This window comes from Periplaneta americana, chromosome 1 (assembly GCF_040183065.1).
Source record: "Periplaneta americana isolate PAMFEO1 chromosome 1, P.americana_PAMFEO1_priV1, whole genome shotgun sequence".
In the NCBI taxonomy this organism is placed as follows: Eukaryota; Metazoa; Arthropoda; class Insecta; order Blattodea; family Blattidae; genus Periplaneta; species Periplaneta americana.
This window is the reverse complement of record NC_091117.1, coordinates 45911163-45933837: the sequence shown is the minus strand read 5'-3', so window position 1 is coordinate 45933837 and position 22675 is coordinate 45911163. Positions and strand designations below refer to the sequence as shown.

The window sequence follows — 22675 nt, the reverse complement described above, 5'->3', positions numbered from 1 at the left end:
ACTAACATTTTTAATATTAACCTGGTTATACCTTTGGATCAACGATTGTGAACCGGAAACTACGTTTGCTATCCCCTTCCATGACTGCAGTTCGATGATTCGGACGTAATATACAAACAAATCACTTTACTAGGTATAGGAAGGAAGAAAAGTAGTTCATCCAATTACGCAAACTAAGAAATATCACGCTTCTGAGTTTGATAATTTCCTTTAAATTTTTGTTTAATCAAAATACAGTACATTATTAACAATGAATGTTTTTACTCACGAACTGAGCTGTCCATGAGGACGTATTCATTATGCAGTGTATATTATATTATCTACAGCACATTAGCGTACACTATAGTTAATGAAGTTAAATTGAAAAATAATCATAATATGGATATTTAAATATATTTTTGAAAATGGTTCCCATTCATTTCGATACAGGCTTCAGTTCTAATGTGCAAATTATCGCACTATAGACTATTGTACGTAATTCCAATTACCAGGTTCGGCCTTCGTACTAGTAACTCATGTTGAAATAATTCTGTACCTACTCTATAAAAGAGTAGCTTACGTACTGTAAATTCAATCTTCTCTTCTGCCCGATCCGAAAAGATAAAATTACTCAGACATGCTATCTACTGTCCGTCCAAGTGGTTATGTCGCAGGGTCGTAGAAAGGGAAGAAATCACGTGACAGTTAATTACTTAACGAGGCCCTTTTATTTCAGTTATTTTAAAGAATTGTATGGGTATAACATTAGGTAGACGTCCAATTCCTAACAGAAATTAATGTCTCAAAAAGTGCTAAGACAGACCAGCCACTAGCCTTTACAGAGAGGCGAATAGAAGCAGGTGGGGGAAACCGGGATGCTACGTAGGCAAATGGACGACAGTACCTGTGTGAAAATGATTCAATATTGAAAGCTCTTTCGTCACTGGAAAACGCGAACATATTTTTGGAACGTACTGTTTACTATGACCGTAAGGCTACTATGACTGTATATGCGGTCTTGGTTCTGTGTGGAGGACGATTGAACTTCATTAGTAGAAGGGATGGGAGTGAAGTACATTCAGAAACTTAGGTACAATAAAAATTGAAGTAAAAATAAAATGATGTCCCTGTATATTATGGATAAATTAGGTGTACCAGGATAGGCATATTTGGTCCGTGCGTTTTGTTTACAAACATTAGTTGTCCGTGTCCCCCAGCCAGTTCACTGATCAACATAAAGATTAATTTTTTTTGTCCTACAGAATTATACGTTATGGTTACCATTCGTTATTAATGGAGAAAAATTCGCTCCGGGGCCGGGGATCGAACCCGGGTCCTCAGTTCTACACACCGAGCGCTCCAACCACTGAGCTACTCCGAGGTTCAATCCACAGCACCGGATCGAATCTCTCTCCTTTCATATTTTCACTCTGTGGCCTTACTCCATGTTCGATATATATTTTTCAGGTTTTTGGTTTTTCCACTGCCACTTTATGTACCACCATATAATTGGAATGGGCACAATTTTTCAAGTGGGAAGTCTAGATGATCAACCAAAAGTTCCAAAAGGAATGCCGAAATGTGGAGAGTATCTTCCACCACTGAATGTGAAATACAATATGAAGAAAAGTAAAAGAAACAAAATGGAAGAATCACTCGTAGATGTCGAGTGTTAGGACAGATTAGAATTCAGTCTGATACAATGACGCGCTCGAAGTGGGGCTACAAAGAAGTAATTTTGAAGGACTGAACTGGACGCGAAGAAAGTGATTATACTGTATTTAAGACACTCCAATGTTACAACTGGAAAGATGAGACTGAGCATAACATTGGTATTCGCAGTAGACCCTGAAGATATCTGTAGCGGCCTGCGAAATAAAGAATTACCTTCCCTCTGCCGTGTTTGTTAAGATCTGAGCCAAACATTCGTATGTGCAGAAGACCACGATGACATCATCTCCTCTGCAGCGGCCGGCGGCAGGGAGGAAGTGCCTTCCCCTGTGCACGTGTGTGGCTCAGATCTATGTAAGGTTTTATATTTCGATAAACTTGTTGTGAAGTGAAAGAATTATTGATACCGTATACAAATTTTGAAAATAAATTTAGAGAGACATTGAATTAATACTCGAAAATATTAAAATATATAGGTAAGCCTAATAGTTTATATTATAATGGAGTAAATGAAGGAGTTGTATGAAAATATTTGTATAATATTACATATTTTATTTAATACAATACACGGAAAAATACACAAATATTTTCTTGTATATATAAACTGTATGTAATCGAGAAAATGTGAAGATTATACGCAATATAGTATGTAATAAAAAGGAAAACATCTTTGTTAACAAGCTATAGCCCGACCACTGACATTAAAACCTGCGCCACAAGCCAGTGTTCGTTCGTGCGCAGGTTATCACAGTGGGGGAATTTTTTTTGTTTCATTGGGTTATTTTACGACGCTGTATCAACATCTAGGTTATTTAGCGTCTGAATGATATGAAGGTGATAATGCCGGCGAAATGAGTCCGGGGTCCAGCACCGAAAGTTACTCAGCATTTGCTCGTATTGGGTTGAGGGAAAACCCCGGAAAAACCTCAACCAGGTAACTTGCCCCGACCGGGATTCAAACCCGGGCCACCTGGTTTCGCAGCCTGACGCGTTGACCGTTACTCCACAGTTGTGGACACAGTGGGGGATCTGTTGTGTTGTAGATGCGCTCCCTGATCGACGTCACGCAGCGAGTACCTTCTAAACTATTCGAAATAGCACTCGTGTCCGCGTCCAATCTTTCACTTTTCATTCAATTATTAATATTCCATTTCAATGTATTGTGTATAGTTAAAACAGATTGTCTTCTTCTTCTTCTGCTTCAAGCTGTAGGCTTTAAGCCCGTTGCGGCTCCTTTATTTCTTGTATCCATCTTTTTGCTGGTCGGCCGATACTTCTTTTTCCAATGGGTACATAGTCAGCGATTATTTTCAGGGTTCTATCTTGGCTCATGCGTTGTACGTGTTCCCACCATTTCTGTTTATACTCATCTACAGTTTCTAACAGACTGTTAACTTTTAGATTGTATCTTATTTCCTCATTCCTGATGTGATCCAGTCGAGTTACTCCTACTACACTTCGAAGAAATCGCATTTCAGCTGCCTGTAGTCGACTTCTATCTTTCTCTTTTAACGTCCAAGTTTCACTCGCATATAAGCCCGTTGGTATTGTCATAACTTTATATAGTTTAATCTGTGTATCTTTCCTAGTTTTATTACGGAGTGTTCTTCTAATGGTCCCACATATATTGTTAAATTTGGCAATTTTATAATCAATATCTTTTTCATGAGTATATGATAGATGGCAGCCAAGGAAGTTAAAAGTATTAACTTGTTCTATGATATAGTCTTCCACTACTACCTTTGATCTCACCACCCTTTTGCCCATAAATGCCATTACTTTTGTTTTTTCTTTCGAAATAGTTAGATTCATATCTTTCGTAATTTTATATAATTCAAATAGCCCCCTTTGTAACGTATCCTCGTCACTAGCTAATATAACTTGATCATCAGCAAAGAGGAGGTTTTTTTAAGAATTTTTTGTTTTTAACGTTTTCTGATATGTTGAATTTCTGCATTTGCAACTTAAATTTCCTCATTGCTTCGTCAATATAAAGATTAAAAAGTGTTGGCGACAAACTGCAGCCCTGTCTTACTCCTAAATTTACTGTCCTTCTTTTGATTTGTAGCATATGGTGGAGTTTTCATATATACTTTTTACTATGTCTATTAAATGTTTAGGAAAACCTCTTAATTCCATAATTTCCCAGAGTTTATCTCTTTTTATATTAGGCCCTATCAAATGCCTTCTGATAGTCTATAAATAGTAAATGGAGCTCTTTATTAAATTCTTTGTAATTTATAATAATGGAAGGGAAACCAAATGTGCGCGGCAAACTTTTCAAAAGTGACAGGCGTAAAATTATTTATAACGTTACAAAGTATTTAAGGGGTTAGGTACAGCTTACAGCAGTAAATTTTTTTGGAAATATCCAACATTTTTTTCCTCCATTACTGTATCTTGTACAATAATGAAAATTGGTATGTGTAAAACACTGTCCCTCTGCTATATTAAAAAATATTTTTACCCTTACCCCTTAAAAGAGAAAAAAAAATTAATTTAAGTTAAAATATAATGTTGTCACATCAACATGGAAGCTACGGGAGTTTTGGCGAGCTTGATAAAAAACGTTTTGAAGGAAGGGGCAATGTCATTTTCTAACATAGTTAGAGTCAGACTAGTGTAACCCGGCCTAGAGAAGTGTTCGTATAGTGATGACGTGTCTCCCTCCATGGCTACGTGAGTATTGGAAAAGTCGAAGGTCTTTTTGTAGTTGGTCGAGCTATACATAGTCAACAAATAAAGTTACAAACTACATTACCATTATATGAGTATATACATTTTTAACTAATTGAAATATATAAACTGGGTTAATTTGACTATTGCACTTTTACTACGTCATACTACTTTTGCTCAGTAAAACGGAAGTGAACGACGTGTTTCAACCAATCATGGCTGCTTATCCTACAATTTTTATCCCTCCCTAGCATTTATTTCTTTTTTTGCCAATATTATACTTTCAATAATCACACCTTTTAAAATGATTCATGTTTATTTCATCATCCTTAATTTAAAATGTTCTATCATTTATCTTGTTTATAATATTTAGGTTATGTTATAGCTACTGCTGTATGATATTATGGATTGTCACGTATCAGAGATTTTTAAATAGGTATATATTGATAATTGACGTGGAATGAAACTGTTTTAATAAAAATGAAATTGAATCAACAAAGTCTTCTTGACTAGTAATCGTCCACAGAGTTCAATGAAGATTGTATAGTTGGCACAACTGGTAACAAGAGAACAGCAGATCACAACATACTCCTGCCATCTAGCGGAATATTTGTAATGATGAGAAGGTACAGTAATGCATTTTCAATACAGTTTAGTATTTTAGTAAGTAAATTAATATTTTATTGTACTAAAGTACTTTATTCTTTTCAATCTTTATATACTTTCTTCTAATCGTGTAATAGTCAACTTAATCCTACTCGAGTTTTGATTGTGTACGACTGAGCTAAACTGCATTGTAAAGAAAATGAAGCGATGTGTCTGCGGATACAACGAAGTCGGAGAATAACGAACTAGACATGTTATAGTTTCCCTTAGTCAAGAAGAACTAGAAACTATAAAATGAAAGGTTTACATTTGCTCTATGCCGTAGTGTTGTGGAAATTTAGACGAAATCAGTAAAGTTTCCTAAAAATTATAGAGGACAATAGCTTAATATCAGGTGGCTCTTATATGGGGTACCTCAGAATCTCAGCTGTTTGGCGCTGATATCGTATGGAAACTTAAGAAACACAAGGGCACAGACAACAACTAAGTGAATCGAAGAAAAAAGTTGGCACATCGAAAATTTTTGTTGGTAGTGACGTCTGTGTATACAAATATTTGTAAGTAGGCAATTTTTGTTTTTAATAAATTTATGCTCAAGTCGTAGAATGAAAATCACGCTGTCTGACGCTACTCTGTTCTTGGCATAATTCCATTCTAAAGAGTTGCTGGAGGCCTTAGTAATTCAACATGGCCTGTTCCATATTATGGGATAGGGCGGAGATTCCCCATATTAGGAAATATACATTAATACTTTACGGTAATCTGGAGAATTCGCTACGATAGCTTCGAACCGTGCCATTACGGTTACAACCAAATTTAACTAAATACACAATGTCGCCAACATAAGGACATGACATTGACCTGTGGCGTCGCTATGAGACATTTGTTTTTTTTTCTCCCTACCTCATACGTTCTCAAAGAGATAGCACTACTGTTAGAGACAAGATGTATTTGCGTAAAAATTGCGTGGCTTAGATGTGGGGATCGCGACAGGAACAGTTTTGCTGTGGCGCATGCGCGGACCTCTCATGCAGTGGCAGCGTGATCCTTACTTGAATTTATTTTCGCGTGTACATTCCAGATCAAATCAAGAAGATCCCTTCTTGCTCCGGTTACACATCTTGCATATTATACGAAGGTTAGGTTTGGTTAGTTTAGGTTTTTGTTATCCAAGTTCGCGCATGCGCAGACAGCCAAAATGATCCTATCGGTCATGGGCTTTATGATAGTTTTTGTTTAGTGATATTAGTAAACAATAACATGACGGAAGCAGTGAATAATTTCATGGCCGCTAAAAGTTTTCTTTGTAAAAGACGAAGTATTTTGTCTAGACCACAAGTGAAACGGCAACGCGATCATAATTACGTACTTAACGCTTTCGTCAACATTAGCCGGACATTTACTTTTCTTCATTTGAATGATATTCCCTGAAACACACCTTTTTTCCCCCTTTATTTCGTTGTGATAACATACTTTAAGATCTTACTACATCTGCATTTTCATTTGGTGAATTCAAAATTTCGCCGTTGTACTGCATAAACCTTGCACTTAACTAATGGAGTGAATTATTTAAGAATAGAGTCGCAAATTTTACTACCACCATTTCGATTGTCTTTTGTTTCACACGGCTTGGTACTGCCCAGTAACTAGTAGCCAGCGAGCAACGTCGATTACTGATTAAAATTCTTGTAGTTATATGCATATTTACATTAGAAATTCCATCCCATATTAGGAATTTATACCACCAAATATTAGGGACTATCCCATATTAGGAAACCAATTTTGATATATTTTAAAATCGACTTTTTTTTTAACTGGAAGCAGAATACTCGTATGTTTACAGATCAATGACAGCCTATAACGTAAAGGAAGAATCGGAGAATCAATTTACATCATCTGTGGATAAAAATGTTTGATATTCCCAACGGCAAATAAAGGAACTAAAAATGTACCGGTAGGCCTACCCCATATTAGGCTACCTTGCTTTACTCGTTGGCGTTTGTTTCTTAATTAATGTCATTGTTGCTTAGTCAACTGTCGAAGACACCAATAAGGCATCACTTATGGGACAACTAAGTCAAGAGATAATACATCGTTGACTTGTACACTGGTGTTCAAAGATATCCTACTAATCGATAGTTATCATTAGTTTGTTCGTGTAAGTGTGGCTTATTTAGTTATTATTTTTGTGAATAGATGGCGAAGATAACAGTCATTGGCTTATTTAGTTAATATTTTCTTGAATAGATGGCGAAGATAGTCATTGTCGCCAATAGTACTTAAATAGCCTATGCACGCATTATAAAATTCAATATTTCACCCCCTTCTAACGATTTTAAAAAGCGCTAGGTTTAGGGGGAAACCTCTGATACTGTCAAATATGAGAATAATTTATACTTAATCTGCATCATCATTTTACCCATCACTTTTTGAACTTGCTCAATAATAGTGTCATCTATTGAGGACGAGAGAAACTATTACAAAGATTGTCAATTTGTTAAATCTTTGATACTGTCTTATCCCGTGGTTACAAAGTCGCTTAGACCATCAGAAAATTGTAGGCCAGATATCATTGAACGCCAGTTTACATAGAGGGTAAAGGTTGGTAATATTGTGATAATGATATTAGGATGGGTGTTTTTAGATTTTTTTTTACAATTTTATTGAGATAGAGGAAGATCGGTTTTTTTTGCGTCCACGTATTAAGGGAATGTTCGTGGACAAGTTTCTGCACAAAACCAGTCCTTCTCTCGCTCGGTAAAATTGTAAAAAATTTCTCAAAAAGAATTATCATAATATTCATAATTGGTATCACAATATTACCAATCTTTACCGTACCGGGCGAACACTAAATGGCGTCTTAGAAGTCCGAAGCATGTTAGAGGATATTGTGGGATAAAATTCGAGATAAGAACCGTCATAGTATGATGATTAGTTATGGAAGTATCCAGAAGTCAAATGGAGAAATTGCTCGTAGTTACTTTTAATCCATAGAGCGTAATAATTTAAATTAAATGTCAAGAACACAACGATGTGATGTGTGCGACATATGCTGTCTTCCTCCGACGAGTTTAGCGCTGAGACCTGAGGTATTCTTGCCATCGGTGCGGGGGGGTTGCAGGTAGATTCTTTTGTTGCTACAGCCAAGCCGAGCCGAGCGGAGAGGGAAGTATTAATTGTCCAAAAATATGCAGTCTTCAGTTTGTAGTAGTGTGTGAATATTTCATATACATATTGTTTACCTAGGTCTATATGGTTTTGTTATTAATATATTAAATATATTGTTGCAATTTTTGCTCAAACATATCGCTGATGTAAGCTATGTTAATATTATGTGAATGATTCATATTAACTATTTCACCGTAACAAGTCATTTTTAAGGAAACATGTAGTGGAAAAGTTTTTGGTTTCATTCTATTGGAATTTTAGAATATGTGTGATTGGTATCGTGAAAAACAGATTCCTATAATGCCATTGTAAATTTTTATACTGAACAACAATGTAATTTTATTATCTCAACAATAACTCTTCACTCTCTACAATTTAACTTCACTCCCGTCAACAATGGGATTTGCTCTCCGCACAGCAACACAGCGTTCGTTATTGCACTCCACAAACGACAATGACAATTTACTTGGACTATTACGAACAACAATGAACTGTTAATCTTAACTAATATTCACAAAGCACTATTTACAACACAGAACTGTCAGTTCTCAGTTCACAGCTCGTTTGTCTTGGCTAGTTCTTCTAGCTCAGTCACTCGCGTTCGCAGAATCTCGAACCCCAGACCTTCAGAGACGATCCGCTGCACTTCGAACTCAGGTCCCCCAACTGCGGTCCACTGCACTCGAACTCCGGGCTTCAGGCTCCACGGTTACGGACAGAACTCAAGTCGCGCTCTGGTCTCGAAGCTGGCTTCACTGCTACACAAGACTGTCTGGCTTGCTCTCCACTGACTTTAACAACAGTGCCTTACTGACTGACTGACTCGCGTTCACTTACGCGTTGTCTTTTATGACCAAACTATAGTTTCTGGAGAGTTCGCGAAAGATTCCACTCTCGAATCATCCGGATATCTCTCCTCTCTGCCGCAGTCGCTCTTTCCCCTTTCTCCCCACCATAGCACATGCCACAGGAAGCAGATGCGCGCGCAACCTCCGGGCCGGCCGACCTAGCCTCTACTCCGTCGGTCGTGAGATCGAACCTCACGTGGCCGTCACAATATTTACATTGATTACTTAACAAATTTAATTCAATTCTACTAATCACTAAATTTTATAGTATGATTCTTCTTTTCATTTATATTATTGTAGTTTTATTATGATTTTTCTTTTTATTTATTTTATTGTATTCGTATTTCTGGTGGCGTGATGGCCTTAACTTCACCAGAATAAATAAATAAATAAATAAATAAATAAATAAATAAATAAATAACATTTTCTACAATACTTTCCTCTGAATACGTAAGTACGAATGGTTGTATCTCTATCTCGCCAAAAATACGTTAGAAAACTAATAGGCATACTGCTCTCGTAAATTGGGCGAATGTTTTCAGTATGATTGTACTTCCTTCCAGACTTCCGCTGTCACTGTTCCCTCCCACTTCGGTACCGCGCTAGACTAGTCGGAACCGCATTCCTCTCAGCACTAAACTCCTCAGAGGATGACAGTAACTGTCATTCAAATGGTCGGATTTCTTGGTTTCAGCGCAAGAACTTCTAAGAAAATAACTGTAGTTGGTTTGTTTTCAAGTACTGTACTGTGAGTTGTCTGTGCAATATCACAGATTAAACTGATGTTACAATACGCATCTGTTTCACATTTTGAACTAAGGTGAGCACGTGATGCTTCCATTGCGTACGTCAAGCAGGCGTTGGTTTTCAACGTGTGGTGCACAACCAACCAGTTCTCCGGCGTTGAACTAAATCCTAGGAAACCTCTTTGCGCGATGCTTGGAGTGACGAAAGTGTAATTTGGAAGTGCGGGATGTTCCACGAAGACATGTGAGAGTTACAGTCCGAGCTTAAACCTTGCATATAGAAGCGTTTTCCACGGAAAGAATACTTGTCCCATTAAACAATTGGGAAAAATTGCAAGCTACAATACTGGTTCCTATCTTATTTATGAATGCTTTGAAGTGATCTATTAGGTCCTAGTCTTCAAAGACGGCATTTAATATTTACCCTATATACAGTATATTACCTCATCTCAAAGCATGGGGTCCTTGCGCTATAGACTAAATGAAATTCACTGTAGCAATAATCATAAATGGGCATCGTGCCTCACTGACCTTCACAGAGCTAATCGCTCTGAGTGACATCATCCTCACAGTCCCCGTTCCTCCCTCACGTAGCTCCTAGGCCTGGTCAGGTTTTTTATCAGTTTCATAAGCAATATCAGTGGTGGCATAATGGCATTATCAAAGCAGTGTGTACGCGTTAGAAAACGATTATTTCATGAGAAATGGAAGGAAGAATTTTTCTGCTGTTTAGAAGGGGAGAACATACGATGTATTTTATGCTCGAAAATCCTATTAGGTATTAATAAATTTAATAAACAACGATATTACTCCTTATGTCATAAAGAACATGCTGAATTAGATGGTAAGACAAATTAAATTTTATTTTTCGTAGTATTCCGAAGAAAATCTACGATCTTAACATTTGCATAGTATACTAAATACGACATTATACCTTAAACACGCTACATTAAAAGGTCCGAGGAATTAAATGTTGTTTGTACGTATTATTTCCAAAAGAAATTTATAAAAGAAAATATCAAATGTGCGTAGAAAACGAAATATGATTTTCTGAAATTATTTTAGGTCGAGAACGTGCAAATCTATTAAGTAAACGCCAGAATATTCAAGAAAATAAACGTAGACAACGTGAAGGAATATTATTGGCTAGTTACGCAATTTTTCGCCCGTGATTTAAATCAATTCAATGATGGAGAAATAGTAAAGAGGTTTATGATTAAAGCTGCCGAATTAATGTGCCAAATTGAATAACAGTTTTGGAATCTCTCATGATAACCAAGCGCTTTCCTAATAATTCGCCACTGACCACCTTAGCGATTACGATAAGGTGACGCAGGTCACAGCAGTTTATATTTCCCATCCTACTCCTCTCCTAGTAAACAAACTATTTCAAATCGTAACCGAAAATTGTGCCTATGTAGTATAGCTAATAGAAATAACGTCTAAACTTTCTCATCATATTTATCTTTATAGATTAGAAGCTTCTGACTCCTACCACTCAAGTTATTAATTAATATTCATCAACTGTAGACATTCGCACCTAAAGTATTTCCATAGCCATGTGTGTAGCGCAAGGTCACTTCTTATCGGGGCTTTATGACATTTAAAATTCCTCTTGGTGAACACAACAGGCAGTAATGACGTCCTGAGAGAAGGAAAGAACGTGAGAAATGGCGAATAACATTGCTACAGAACTTTCTCCGAGCTGGTTTGTTGCTACACAGAGCTGTCATGGTGCCAGTTTTGTACTGGACAGTTCTTCTAATCTCCATGTCATTTGTCTGTTGTGCACAAGAGGAAGAAGAAGGTAGGAGATTAAATAACTTATTACATATTGCGTTCAAATTTGATTCTGAATTTACTTGAACATTACGTAACAAAAATATAATTTAAACACCGAGTTTTTTTTTTTCAAAATAATTTTCTAGTCTTTCGTTACACCTGTTAGCCAACAGAACGTTTCTTTCTCCTTCTTTAAAGGAATTTTTCATCATACTTCATCACCTGGTTATTTGTTGTAAGTGTTTTGCTTCCTAAGCTTTCCTTCAGAGATCCAAATAGGTAACAATCTCACGGGGATAAATCCGGGCTGCATGGAAAATGTTACAGCACTTCCGAGATAACAAGCAAACATTGTGATGAGGGCAGATATAAAAAGTTATTTTTTTTTTCTTGCATCATGTTAACGTCAAAAGAAGTGCTTATACCAATTGTGGCCACTCGACCGCAATTACGAGGCCGTCCAGAAAGCGATTTTCCTTGACGCCGTTTACAGAAAATAGCACAATTGCATGGAAAGATTTATTGAAACAGATACAGCAATTGTTGCGCTATTTGTCAACATATCCCCGACTGGAATTGAGACATTTGGCATCCATGGTTTCAATTTTTATATCCTTGTTTCGTAGAAGTCATTCGCCTGGGATCGAAACCAGCGTTTGACAGCTGTCTGCACCTCTCTGTCGAGCCCATGATATGATGTCTCAATTCGGATGGGGAATATGCTAAAAAATAGCTCAACAATTGCGTGTCTGTTCAAATAAATTTTTCCAATAAAATTGTGTTTTCTTTCTGTTAACGGACCCTAGCGAATTGATTTTTTACGGCCCTCGTAATTGCGGTCGAGTAACCAAAATCTGTATAAGCACTTCTTTTGACATTATTGACATGGTGAAAGAAAAAAAAATAACTTTTTAATCTGCCCCCATCAGAATGTTTGCTTGTAAGTTCAGTAAAGATTTTCTGATTTTTAGGCAGTGACGACAGTCGTTGTCATGAAGGAGGATGGCACCTTTAAACAATTTTCAACTTTTTCTGAGCTATTGTATATTTACTTACTTACTTACTTACTTACTGGCTTTTAAGGAACCCGGAGGTTCATTGCCGCCCTCACATAAGCCCGCCATTGGTCCCTATCCTGAGCAAAATTAATCCATTCTCTATCATCATATCCCACCTCCCTCAAATCCATTTTAATATTATCCTCCCATCTACGTCTCGGCCTCCCTAAAGGTCTTTTTCCCTCCGGCCTCCCAACTAATACTCTATATGTATTTCTGGAGTCGCCCATACGTGCTACATGCCCTGCCCATCTCAAACGTCTGGATTTCATGTTCCTAATTATGTCAAGTGAAGAATACAATGCGTGCAGTTCTGTGTTGTGAATGTTGTATATTTATTTTTATAACTTCTCATTCGAAAGACTACCATATTAAATTGCTTTCATTGTTTGTTTATATAAAAAGCTTTTACGTGCACAGTTTCTTATTTACTCATTGTTACATACTTTGTTACAAATTAAATTTGCATAAAATGGTCACATTTCAAAAACAAATTATGTTAGGAAGCTGAAATTTTTGTAGATTTTCATAACTTAAATATGACGTTAAACATAGACTACTCTATTAATTTTATGTGGGAATTTAAAGAACTTTTATGGAAATCACGAATTTTAATTAGAGTGGTTTTTGTTAAACAATAGAAAAAATTCTTTCAAACTTAACTACTCAGAGAAACTAGTTTAAACATTAACTTTTTAGTAACTACCAATAAAAACCAAGCTTCTTACATAATTTGTTACTGATAGTGTGCAATCATATTCTTAGATAAAAATTGGAAACTATTTTTTCAAATGTGATATAGAAGCTGGGGGTGGGAAAACTCTGCACCAAAAATACCCAAAAGTTGTCTCAGCCCTGAAAATAGTTTTAGGAAAATCATTATACAGTAATGCTGTGAAAAGTGTTTTAAATTATGTGTGCAACATTTAATTCCCCCTTATTTATATTTTAGCAGATTCATTACTTTTTTATGCGTTCACATACAAATCTTTAAATTAGCACAACTGCTGTAGTTTTCTGAAGATATATCACAAAGATATGGGTAATTCAATATTAAGACTTCTGCTTTACTTTGTACATATGTCAAATAATTAAAACGCCAGGGAAAACCTTCCGGACTACATAGTAGAAATCATTCTTTTTCATCAACCGTCACGAGTGAGTTAAGGGACATAAAGATTAAAGCTAACAGGTTGGGTTGCTACTTTTACACGTGCGAGCGAATTCCGCAATAAATTTCTGTTTTACGACTTCCCTCGTACCCACTCGAATTCACACCTATGGTTTTTTAAGAATGTAATTTTCTTGGAAACTTACTCATACCATAAGGAAATTCTCTATGTAAACAACAAATGTTGTGCAAAACCACATTTTTGCAACAAAGTTACTGAAAACTTGTCTTTGCATGAAGGTGATAACATATTCATTCTCAATTTGTAAAGAAATAATCCCAAAAATAATACCACAGTTTTAGGATATTATAATCTAACTTATATCAAAATGGAAAGTTGAATTTGTATATTAAGATAGTGCTGGTGACTGCAAGAAGGCTTAAATGACGTAGTGTAAAACATATCTTAATTAAATTAATAAAATTTATCATATCGTAATTTCAAAATTAAATTATTTAATTTTTTGTTATTCATTCTGATTATTATATCATGCACTTACATTAACTTTTATTATTTCTTTCATTCATTTATCGTATTGTTGTTTGTAACTTCAAAATTCCTTTTTGTGTATCCTATTTATCTAGCCTCAAAATTTACACAAGCATTTTCGCCCGGTGTGAAGGGTAAATTTCTAGTGAAAAATTAGATCATGTAAACGAAATAGTCACTGAAACAAGAATCACGGATCTGTACTAGAAATACGCTTAAAGCTGTTTCTTACCTATGCAGTACTGAATATCCTTCATATTAGGAACACATTATTTTCCTAGAAGTAAAAGCATGTTTTGCAATTAAGTTTTAAAGCTTTCTTTTATGGTGAGGTGAACCATATAAGTATCTCTCAACATAACAAGTTTTATCTGTTATTTCCTTGGAGTACTGTAAATTATTATTGACATCTTGCAACCAAAAGGCAAAGTCCAAATTTTTGGCCTATGTACCCAGCAACATGTAATTAAATTGGTTTTGTAATTGCACGAGATTTATATAGCAGTTTTCTAGTGAACCGTAATTTATATGGACACGTATATCAGAGGATTATAATAAATTTTAATACTATTGAAACTTTTTCATACCTGGACTTGATGAATTTTGGTTGCAGGATGAAGAAAACTAGACATCAATAGACGGATTAACGCCGGGTTAAACAAGTACTCTTCAGAAGTCATCAATGGTAAGTTACTATTTTCAGACAAACTGCAATTGAATTGATAGTACAGCGATTGTAATTCAGATTAGGTTTGAGTCAATATAAACTGCGAGATAGAAGGATATGGACAATCAAAGAGCATGGACAGTCAACAGATAAAGAAGCAAGGAATACACAAATACTGGGAAAACACACACACTGAAAACATAGAGACACATGCACTAAAACACAGATACTTAAAACACAAGCACTGAAATTAAATAAATATAAGAAAATACAAATCTCGCAAACACAAACATTCGAAACATATGTACACCCGAGACATATCAACACCCAAAGCAAACGAAACACACAAAGTAAAAAAAAAAAAACAAAAAACATACAAGAAAGTACATGAGGGTAAAAATCACCCAAGCGTACAACACGTATCCGTGCACCAAACATACAAACATAGAAAACACATCGGAGTACAGAAAACAAAAGCATAAAACACGCGTACAAGTCACATAAGCGCACAAAACACAAAAGTGCAAAACAGCAGGATAAACACAAAAGGTGTAAAACACACAAGCACACAAACCACTCATAACTAGAAACACAGAAGGGACGAAACTCGCAATCGTACAAAACGAAATGTAAAAAAGCGTACAAAACATAAAAAAAAAGAATACATGGACAGAAAACACACAAAAGTATAAAATACACAAGTGTATAAAGCACACATGCATGCAAAACACAATCGCACAAAACACAGAATCGTACAAAACACACAAGCATATAAAACACACATGTATACAAAACATGGAATCGTACAAAACACACGAACGTATAAAATACACAAGCGTATAAAGCACACATTCATACAAAACACGGAATCGTACAAAATACACAAACGTACAAAATACACAAGCGTATAAAGCACACATGCATACAAAACACAATCGCATAAAACATGGACTCGTTACAAAACGCACAAACGTACAAAATACACAAGCGTATAAAGTACACATGTATACAAAACACGGAATCGTACAAAACATACAAACGTACAAAATACACAAGCGTATAAAGCACACATGCATACAAAACACAATCGCACAAAATATGGACTCGTACAAAACGCACAAACGTACAAAATACACAAGCGTATAAATACACATGTATACAAAACACGGAATCGTACAAAACATACAAACGTACAAAATACACAAGCGTATAAAGCACACATGTATACAAAACACGGAATCGTACAAAACATACAAACGTACAAAACACACAAGCGTATAAAGCACACATTCATACAAAACACGGAATCGTACAAAATACACAAACGTACAAAATACACAAGCGTATAAAGCACACATGCATACAAAACACAATCGCATAAAACATGGACTCGTTACAAAACGCACAAACGTACAAAATACACAAGCGTATAAAGTACACATGTATACAAAACACGGAATCGTACAAAACATACAAACGTACAAAATACACAAGCATATAAAGTACACATGTAGAATAAACACGGAATCGTACAAAACATACAAACGTACAAAACACACAAGCGTATAAAGCACACATTTATACAAAAAACGGAATCGTACAATATACACAAACGTACAAAATACACAAGCGTATAAAGCACACATTTATACAAAAAACGGAATCGTACAATATACACAAACGTACAAAATACACAAGCGTATAAAGCACACATTCATACAAAAAACAATCGCACAAAACATGGACTCGTACAAAACGCACAAACGTACAAAATACTCAATCGTATAAAGTACACATGTATACAAAACATGGACTCGTACAAAACATACAAACGTACAAAATACACAAGCGTATAAATACACATGTATACAAAACACGGAATCGTACAAAACATACAAACGTACAAAACACACAAGCGTATAAAGCACACATGTATACAAAACACGGAGTCGTACAAAATACACAAACGTACAAAATGCACAAGCATATAAAGCACACATGCATACAAAACACAATCGCATAAAACATGGACTCGTTACAAAACGCACAAACGTACAAAATACACAAGCGTATAAAGTACACATGTATACAAAACACGGAATCGTACAAAACATACAAACGTACAAAACACACAAGCGTATAAAGCACACATTTATACAAAAAACGGAATCGTACAAAATACACAAACGTACAAAATACACAAGCGTATAAAGCACATATGCATACAAAACACAATCGCACAAAACATGGACTCGTTACAAAACGCACAAACCTACAAAATACACAAGCGTATAAAGTACACATATACACAAAACACGGAATCGTACAAAATATACAAACGTACAAAACACACAAGGGTATAAAGCACACATATATACAAAACACGGAATCGTACAAAACATACAAACGTACAAAACACACAAGCGTATAAAGCACACATGTATACAAAATACCGAATCGTACAAAATACACAAACGTACAAAATACACAAACGTACAAAATACACAAGCGTATAAAGCACACATGCATAGTAAACACAATTGCACATAAGACGGAATCGTACAAAACACATAAACATACAAAATACTTAACAATACACACAAATGTACTAACACACTAATGTAAAAGAGATATCTGTTTATAAAAACATAATGTACAAGATTATGAAATATACAAAATGACAATAAAATAAACAGAAAACTTAAATAAATGTACAGAGATACATATGTGTGAATTTAGGATTCGAGATAAATTTTCATTAACGAAAAGACTAATTATAATACAATTTTACGCAATGACAAGATATTAACACACCTAAATTTTAAGACGAGCCGTAGTTCATATCACACAAACCGAATATGCAAGTATAAAAGAACGAATATAAATAAAAAAAATAAGAATTATGGGAAAGATTTTGAAACGAGTGAAGAAAAGAAATTGAAAAATAACGGAGTAAATTTTTCAAATCACATATTTTGTCATTCTGGAACAAGTAGGCTACCGAAGTTACAAAAGTAATAACACGATGAATGAGTTGCACAAACGAAATATTAACGAATCACGTGCCAGTTACAATAATTCCGTCTTCTCATTTTCATTTTATTGAGATTTATAGGCCTGTATGTATACGTACGTATGTAACTTAAGCTATAATGCAGTTCCTGTTAAAAGACGCCACTTTCAATAAAAAATAGAATCCAAGTGTTCACTATTGTTACAGTGATTGTGGATTTGCAGAGATTCCTGCAGCCAGATGACGTGGATTTATATTACTACCTGCCCCAGAGCAATGAAACACACTTATGTACGCGGGAGTGTCAGCCTGGAGATCACCGCATCTGTTATTATAAGTTCGTGTTGACTAACTATGCTGTGTTATCTGCGTAAGTCACTATTTCCATTGTAGACATTACATCTCTCCCACATTTTTGCTCTTTTAAGATCTTTTTTATCTATGACATTTAAATAATTTCCTATTCTCACATTAAAACCGCCAACCAAAATAAAAAAGTGATATTTGTTCACTTTACCGATGAAAAGATTAGCAGATGGCTTCCAAGTGGAGCCTGAAACATACCATTAAAGATACAAATTCGTGAAGGATGACAATGATGATAATAAATTATTATTGTGGTGGTGACATTTAATCTCCATATACATAACAAATAAATTTTCCCCCTCGTCGCACGAAAATTTTTGTACGAGTGTTCACAACTACACAAGAAACGGATATCCGCAGCTCTGGGCATTACAAACGTTTCTGATGATTCGAACATTTATGACAAAGTGAATGTTCAGTGAAGTAATTTTCTAGTGTAGACAAAGTCACTCGTTGGAATAGAGAGGAGAAAGGAGAATGTACATATGGGCACAAATCTTCCAGCATTTCTCTTTTTAACATTCAGAACATTCTGCAGGCTCTTATGTGTGCTTGCAATTTTAAAATATAGGGAACTTAAAAATCAGCAGTTGGATAACTGGTTCTGTTGAGTGCACTGATCCTGTAATTAACATGGAGGCATGAGATAATTACTATGTCTTCCATTACGATTTACTCTGGCTCCATTTCTATCTGTCTGTTTTCTTTTTTATTGATATTTTTCACACAATAGTAATGAAAAAATTGGATATATGTGTAGACATAGATTATCAATAGTACATTATGCAACTAGCCTATAATGAAGGTAATTAAGAAGTGAGTATGGATATTTATGAAACGAGCGCAAGCGAGTTTCATAATTTTCATACGAGCTTCTTAATTACCATTATAGGCGAGTTTCATACGACTTTTTATGCTCGACCATATTTCTAACTTTATATTATTAATTTTTGAGCAATGTCCCGTATGTTGTGAGATGTGCGCAGACGCGAAAGTATTGATTTTTTCCGAGGAACAGATGTGCACATTGAACTTTCTAGGCCTTAAGAACCCACAGAGATAACATTGAAATAAAATTAGACATTGAAAAACGAGATGACAAATTGAATTTATTTGAATATTATTTACAATTAAGGCTAATTATTATAGTAACAGAACATAACCTTCTGCGACAGTATTGGATTTCCAGCCTCCGTGACTTTTCGCTAATTCTCTTTCGATTGCATATCCGAGAATAATCGATACTTGCGGTTTTATAACGGTAGAAAGCTGACCTGTCATTGGCTGAACAGCTGTAACCTGAGTCGTCATAGGCTGAAAGACCTGACCTTTAATGAGTAGGTGTACTTCAATGGCATGCATTAAAGGTCTGCTACCAGGTGTATAATTACTACATTTCGGTGTGGTCGAGCATAAAATACTCTACAGTATTAAAGACAGTACTATAATGTTTTAACACTTTAATCCAATTATAGATGTTTCACGTAATCATTGAAATTTTCTTTTAATCCTGTTAATTTTAAGTCGGTTATTTAACAACTCTGCATCAAGTGTGAGCTTATATAGCGTCGCTGAAATTGGTGATAGCGAGATGGTATTTGGTGAGGTTAGCCCGAGGTTTTACCATGTTATTACCTGATATTTATTTTATAGATATTCCTACTAAGTCACTGTGTACTGCTAACATCTCATTTATCATGTATGCAGGGCATGTGGAAAATGTACAGAAGTTGCGGAGGACTGCGATCATCCTCAGTGCATTATAGCAGACGGTTATGAGAAGTCAGTACTCACTGCCAACAGGCGCGTGCCAGGGCCAGGTATACAGGTACACCTTAACATTCTACAACTAGTGTTTAAAATTCGTTCAAGTTCATAGCCACCTTAATTATAATTAATTTTCTATATAATTTCAAAACATTTTTACAGTTAAATTAAATTCTGAAATATAGTTTTAGATAATTTTGAAAATTAACTGATATTCAGGTAAATTTTTAAGCAGTAATGGTTTCATTTCCAATTTAAATTTAAACGTCCACTGAAATACTTTCTTAAATGTTTAATTTTTACATGAAATAATGAAACAATTTTAACACTTTTGAACTAATAATACTGTTTCACATCTATTTAAATTAAACCATAGATTAATCAACAGAGGCTCTAAAATAACATCAGTTAAAAATTTCAGCAAAACATTTAAAAAACCATCGTAATATTGACTTTTAGAATTATTTAATTTGATTGTCACATCATAGAGTTCTATGTAAGTCACTTTTTTCCATCTGAAATTAGTATTCCATTGTCTTAATTTATTTAAAAATGATTCTAAATGCACCAGCGAAAAAAGTGTTTGTGGCCTCTATATTCGTTTCGGAATATAATTTTTCTTTCTTTCCTTTTAGTTATATTTGTTTAGGTCTCTTTTTTGTTTCCAAATTTAATTTTTATCAAGATAAACCTACATGAAATTTAAAATCATATAGACCTAACTGCAAGAAAATATTTATGAATATAATTTCTATTTGGTTTCTTTAGTTTTATTTGTTTTTGTTTCCAATTTCTGCTTATATCAAAACTAATTTACAGAAAACAAAAAATCATATAAATCTAACTACAAGAAAATATTTCAGAATACAGTTTTCTTTTTTCTTTTCTTTTCTTCGGTATTGGAATACACTGTGAGTTTTCCGTTTCCTGTTTTCTTGCTTCTTTTTCTTCTTTCTCCATTCTCTTGTTTTCTACAATTATTCTCAATCACTCCTGTAGTGTTTTCCAGTATTTTTTTTCTCCTTGAGCTGTAACTTAATCCCGGTATGAATTTTGGATGCTTGTCACTGTCACAAGCTTCATATTCAATCTCTACATTGCCTTCAGCACCATCATAATTTTATCTATAATTGGCAGAGTAGTGTCAGGATAATCACGTAAGTTTTCATCCAGTGTTACTATGTTAGATAAAACAAATTAATGACAAATCCGATACCGCCGCCTTGCAAAACTATTTTAACGCTCTTTACACCTGGACAACAGAAAATAAAATAAAAATGAATGTGAGTAAAAGTAAGTCAAAATCCTTCTGTAAAACGCATAACGAAATTTGTCTCAACTATCAACTGAATGGTACACTGTGCCACAAGTGAACACTTGTAAATACCTAGGTAATCATTATCTGAAAAATGTAACAAACCTCCTACATCTATATTAAGTATAAAATTATATAATTCTGATTGTTGTCTTATACAGTGTAAATGTCCGATTATTAAATTGTCCTCTGAAGTTAAGTATTTAGGCATAATTTTCGATAATCATTTAAAATGGAACCAACACATTAATTACATTTGTAATAAATCACGTAAAATGGTATATTATTTTGTTTTATTGAGGAATTACTTGTCAATAAGTTTATTACGTACAATATATTTAACTTTATTTCAATCGGTAATTATGTATGGAATTATAGGATGGGGTAGCTCATTTAAATCCAATTTTAATCCACTTTACTTATTACAGAAGAAAATAATTAAAATATGTCTTCATAAACCTATTGATTTTCCATCTCAAAATTTGTTTATAGACTTTAATGTACTTAACGTAAGACAAATTTATTATATTGTATTAATAAAATTCATACATAAAAATCGAAATAATTTTGAATTGTATTCTCATAGTTATGAAACAAAAGGTATGAATTCTTTAAGATTGTTTGAACCAAAATGCAACACTGTTACAGTATTTAATCATAGTAGTAATTTAGGCCCAAGAATATATAACAAATTTATATTTAAATATCCTAATTTTGTCAGTTATAGTATTAAATTTAAAAAGTTATGTATGGATTGTATAAAAATTTAAAAATTGTAAATTTAAATTTATATACTATAATTGCAAATTGTATTGTGTAATTATTAATTATAATTGTATTGTATAATTATTAATTTCAATTCAGGAATCCGCCCCTGAGCACGAGTTCTACTCTTTCAGGGGCGAGCTAAAGCTTCTCTGCATATTTTAGAATTTATGTTACATATTAGCAAAATAATAAATAAATAATAATAAATAATAAATATATTTAATTAACAAACTGGATTGGGAGGAACAAGTCACTAATACTACAAAGAAAGCCTACAAAGCACTACATTTCTCTATGCGTATTCTTAAGAAAGCTAACCGAAGGTCAAAAGAATTAGCGTACAAAACTCTTGTTCGCCCAATAATGGAATATGGAACAGTAGGTTGGGATCCGTACAGAAAAAATCAAATCGATTCAATAGAAAAGGTCCAACGCAAGGCAGCAAAATATGTCAAAATGGGGCAGGGACATGGCACAGAGATAACAAAAGACTTAGGATGGGAATCTCTCAAATCAAGGCGATAAAAAGCCAGACTGAGCGCGTCATTTAAGGCACAAATGGGACACAGAGCATAGACCGACAT

General features: G+C 34.6%; 2 protein-coding genes across 4 annotated transcripts in view; both read left to right on the top strand.

Annotated features, from left to right (window-relative positions):
* LOC138701446 (uncharacterized) overlaps positions 1–3695 on the top strand; it is a 48299-nt gene extending 44604 nt beyond the window's left edge. Inside the window, exon 13 of the mRNA XM_069832068.1 lies at positions 1447–3695. Within this exon, the coding sequence (XP_069688169.1) occupies positions 1447–1655 (209 nt within the window). The 3' untranslated portion in view covers positions 1656–3695. The remainder of the gene's footprint in view (positions 1–1446) is intronic.
* Positions 3696–11356: 7661 nt separating this feature from the next.
* Positions 11357–22675, top strand: part of LOC138695050 (uncharacterized) — a 51273-nt gene continuing 39954 nt past the window's right edge. The window contains exons 1-4 of one of the 3 annotated variants that reach the window (XM_069819404.1): positions 11386–11501; positions 14809–14880; positions 18100–18245; positions 19949–20069. In XM_069819404.1, coding sequence (XP_069675505.1) covers positions 14878–14880; positions 18100–18245; positions 19949–20069 — 270 coding nt within the window. In that variant the 5' untranslated portion in view covers positions 11386–11501; positions 14809–14877. Of the gene's footprint in view, positions 11502–14808; positions 14881–18082; positions 18246–19948; positions 20070–22675 lie in introns of all 3 variants that reach the window. The other 2 variants (XM_069819413.1, XM_069819396.1) reach the window with 2 other exon arrangements.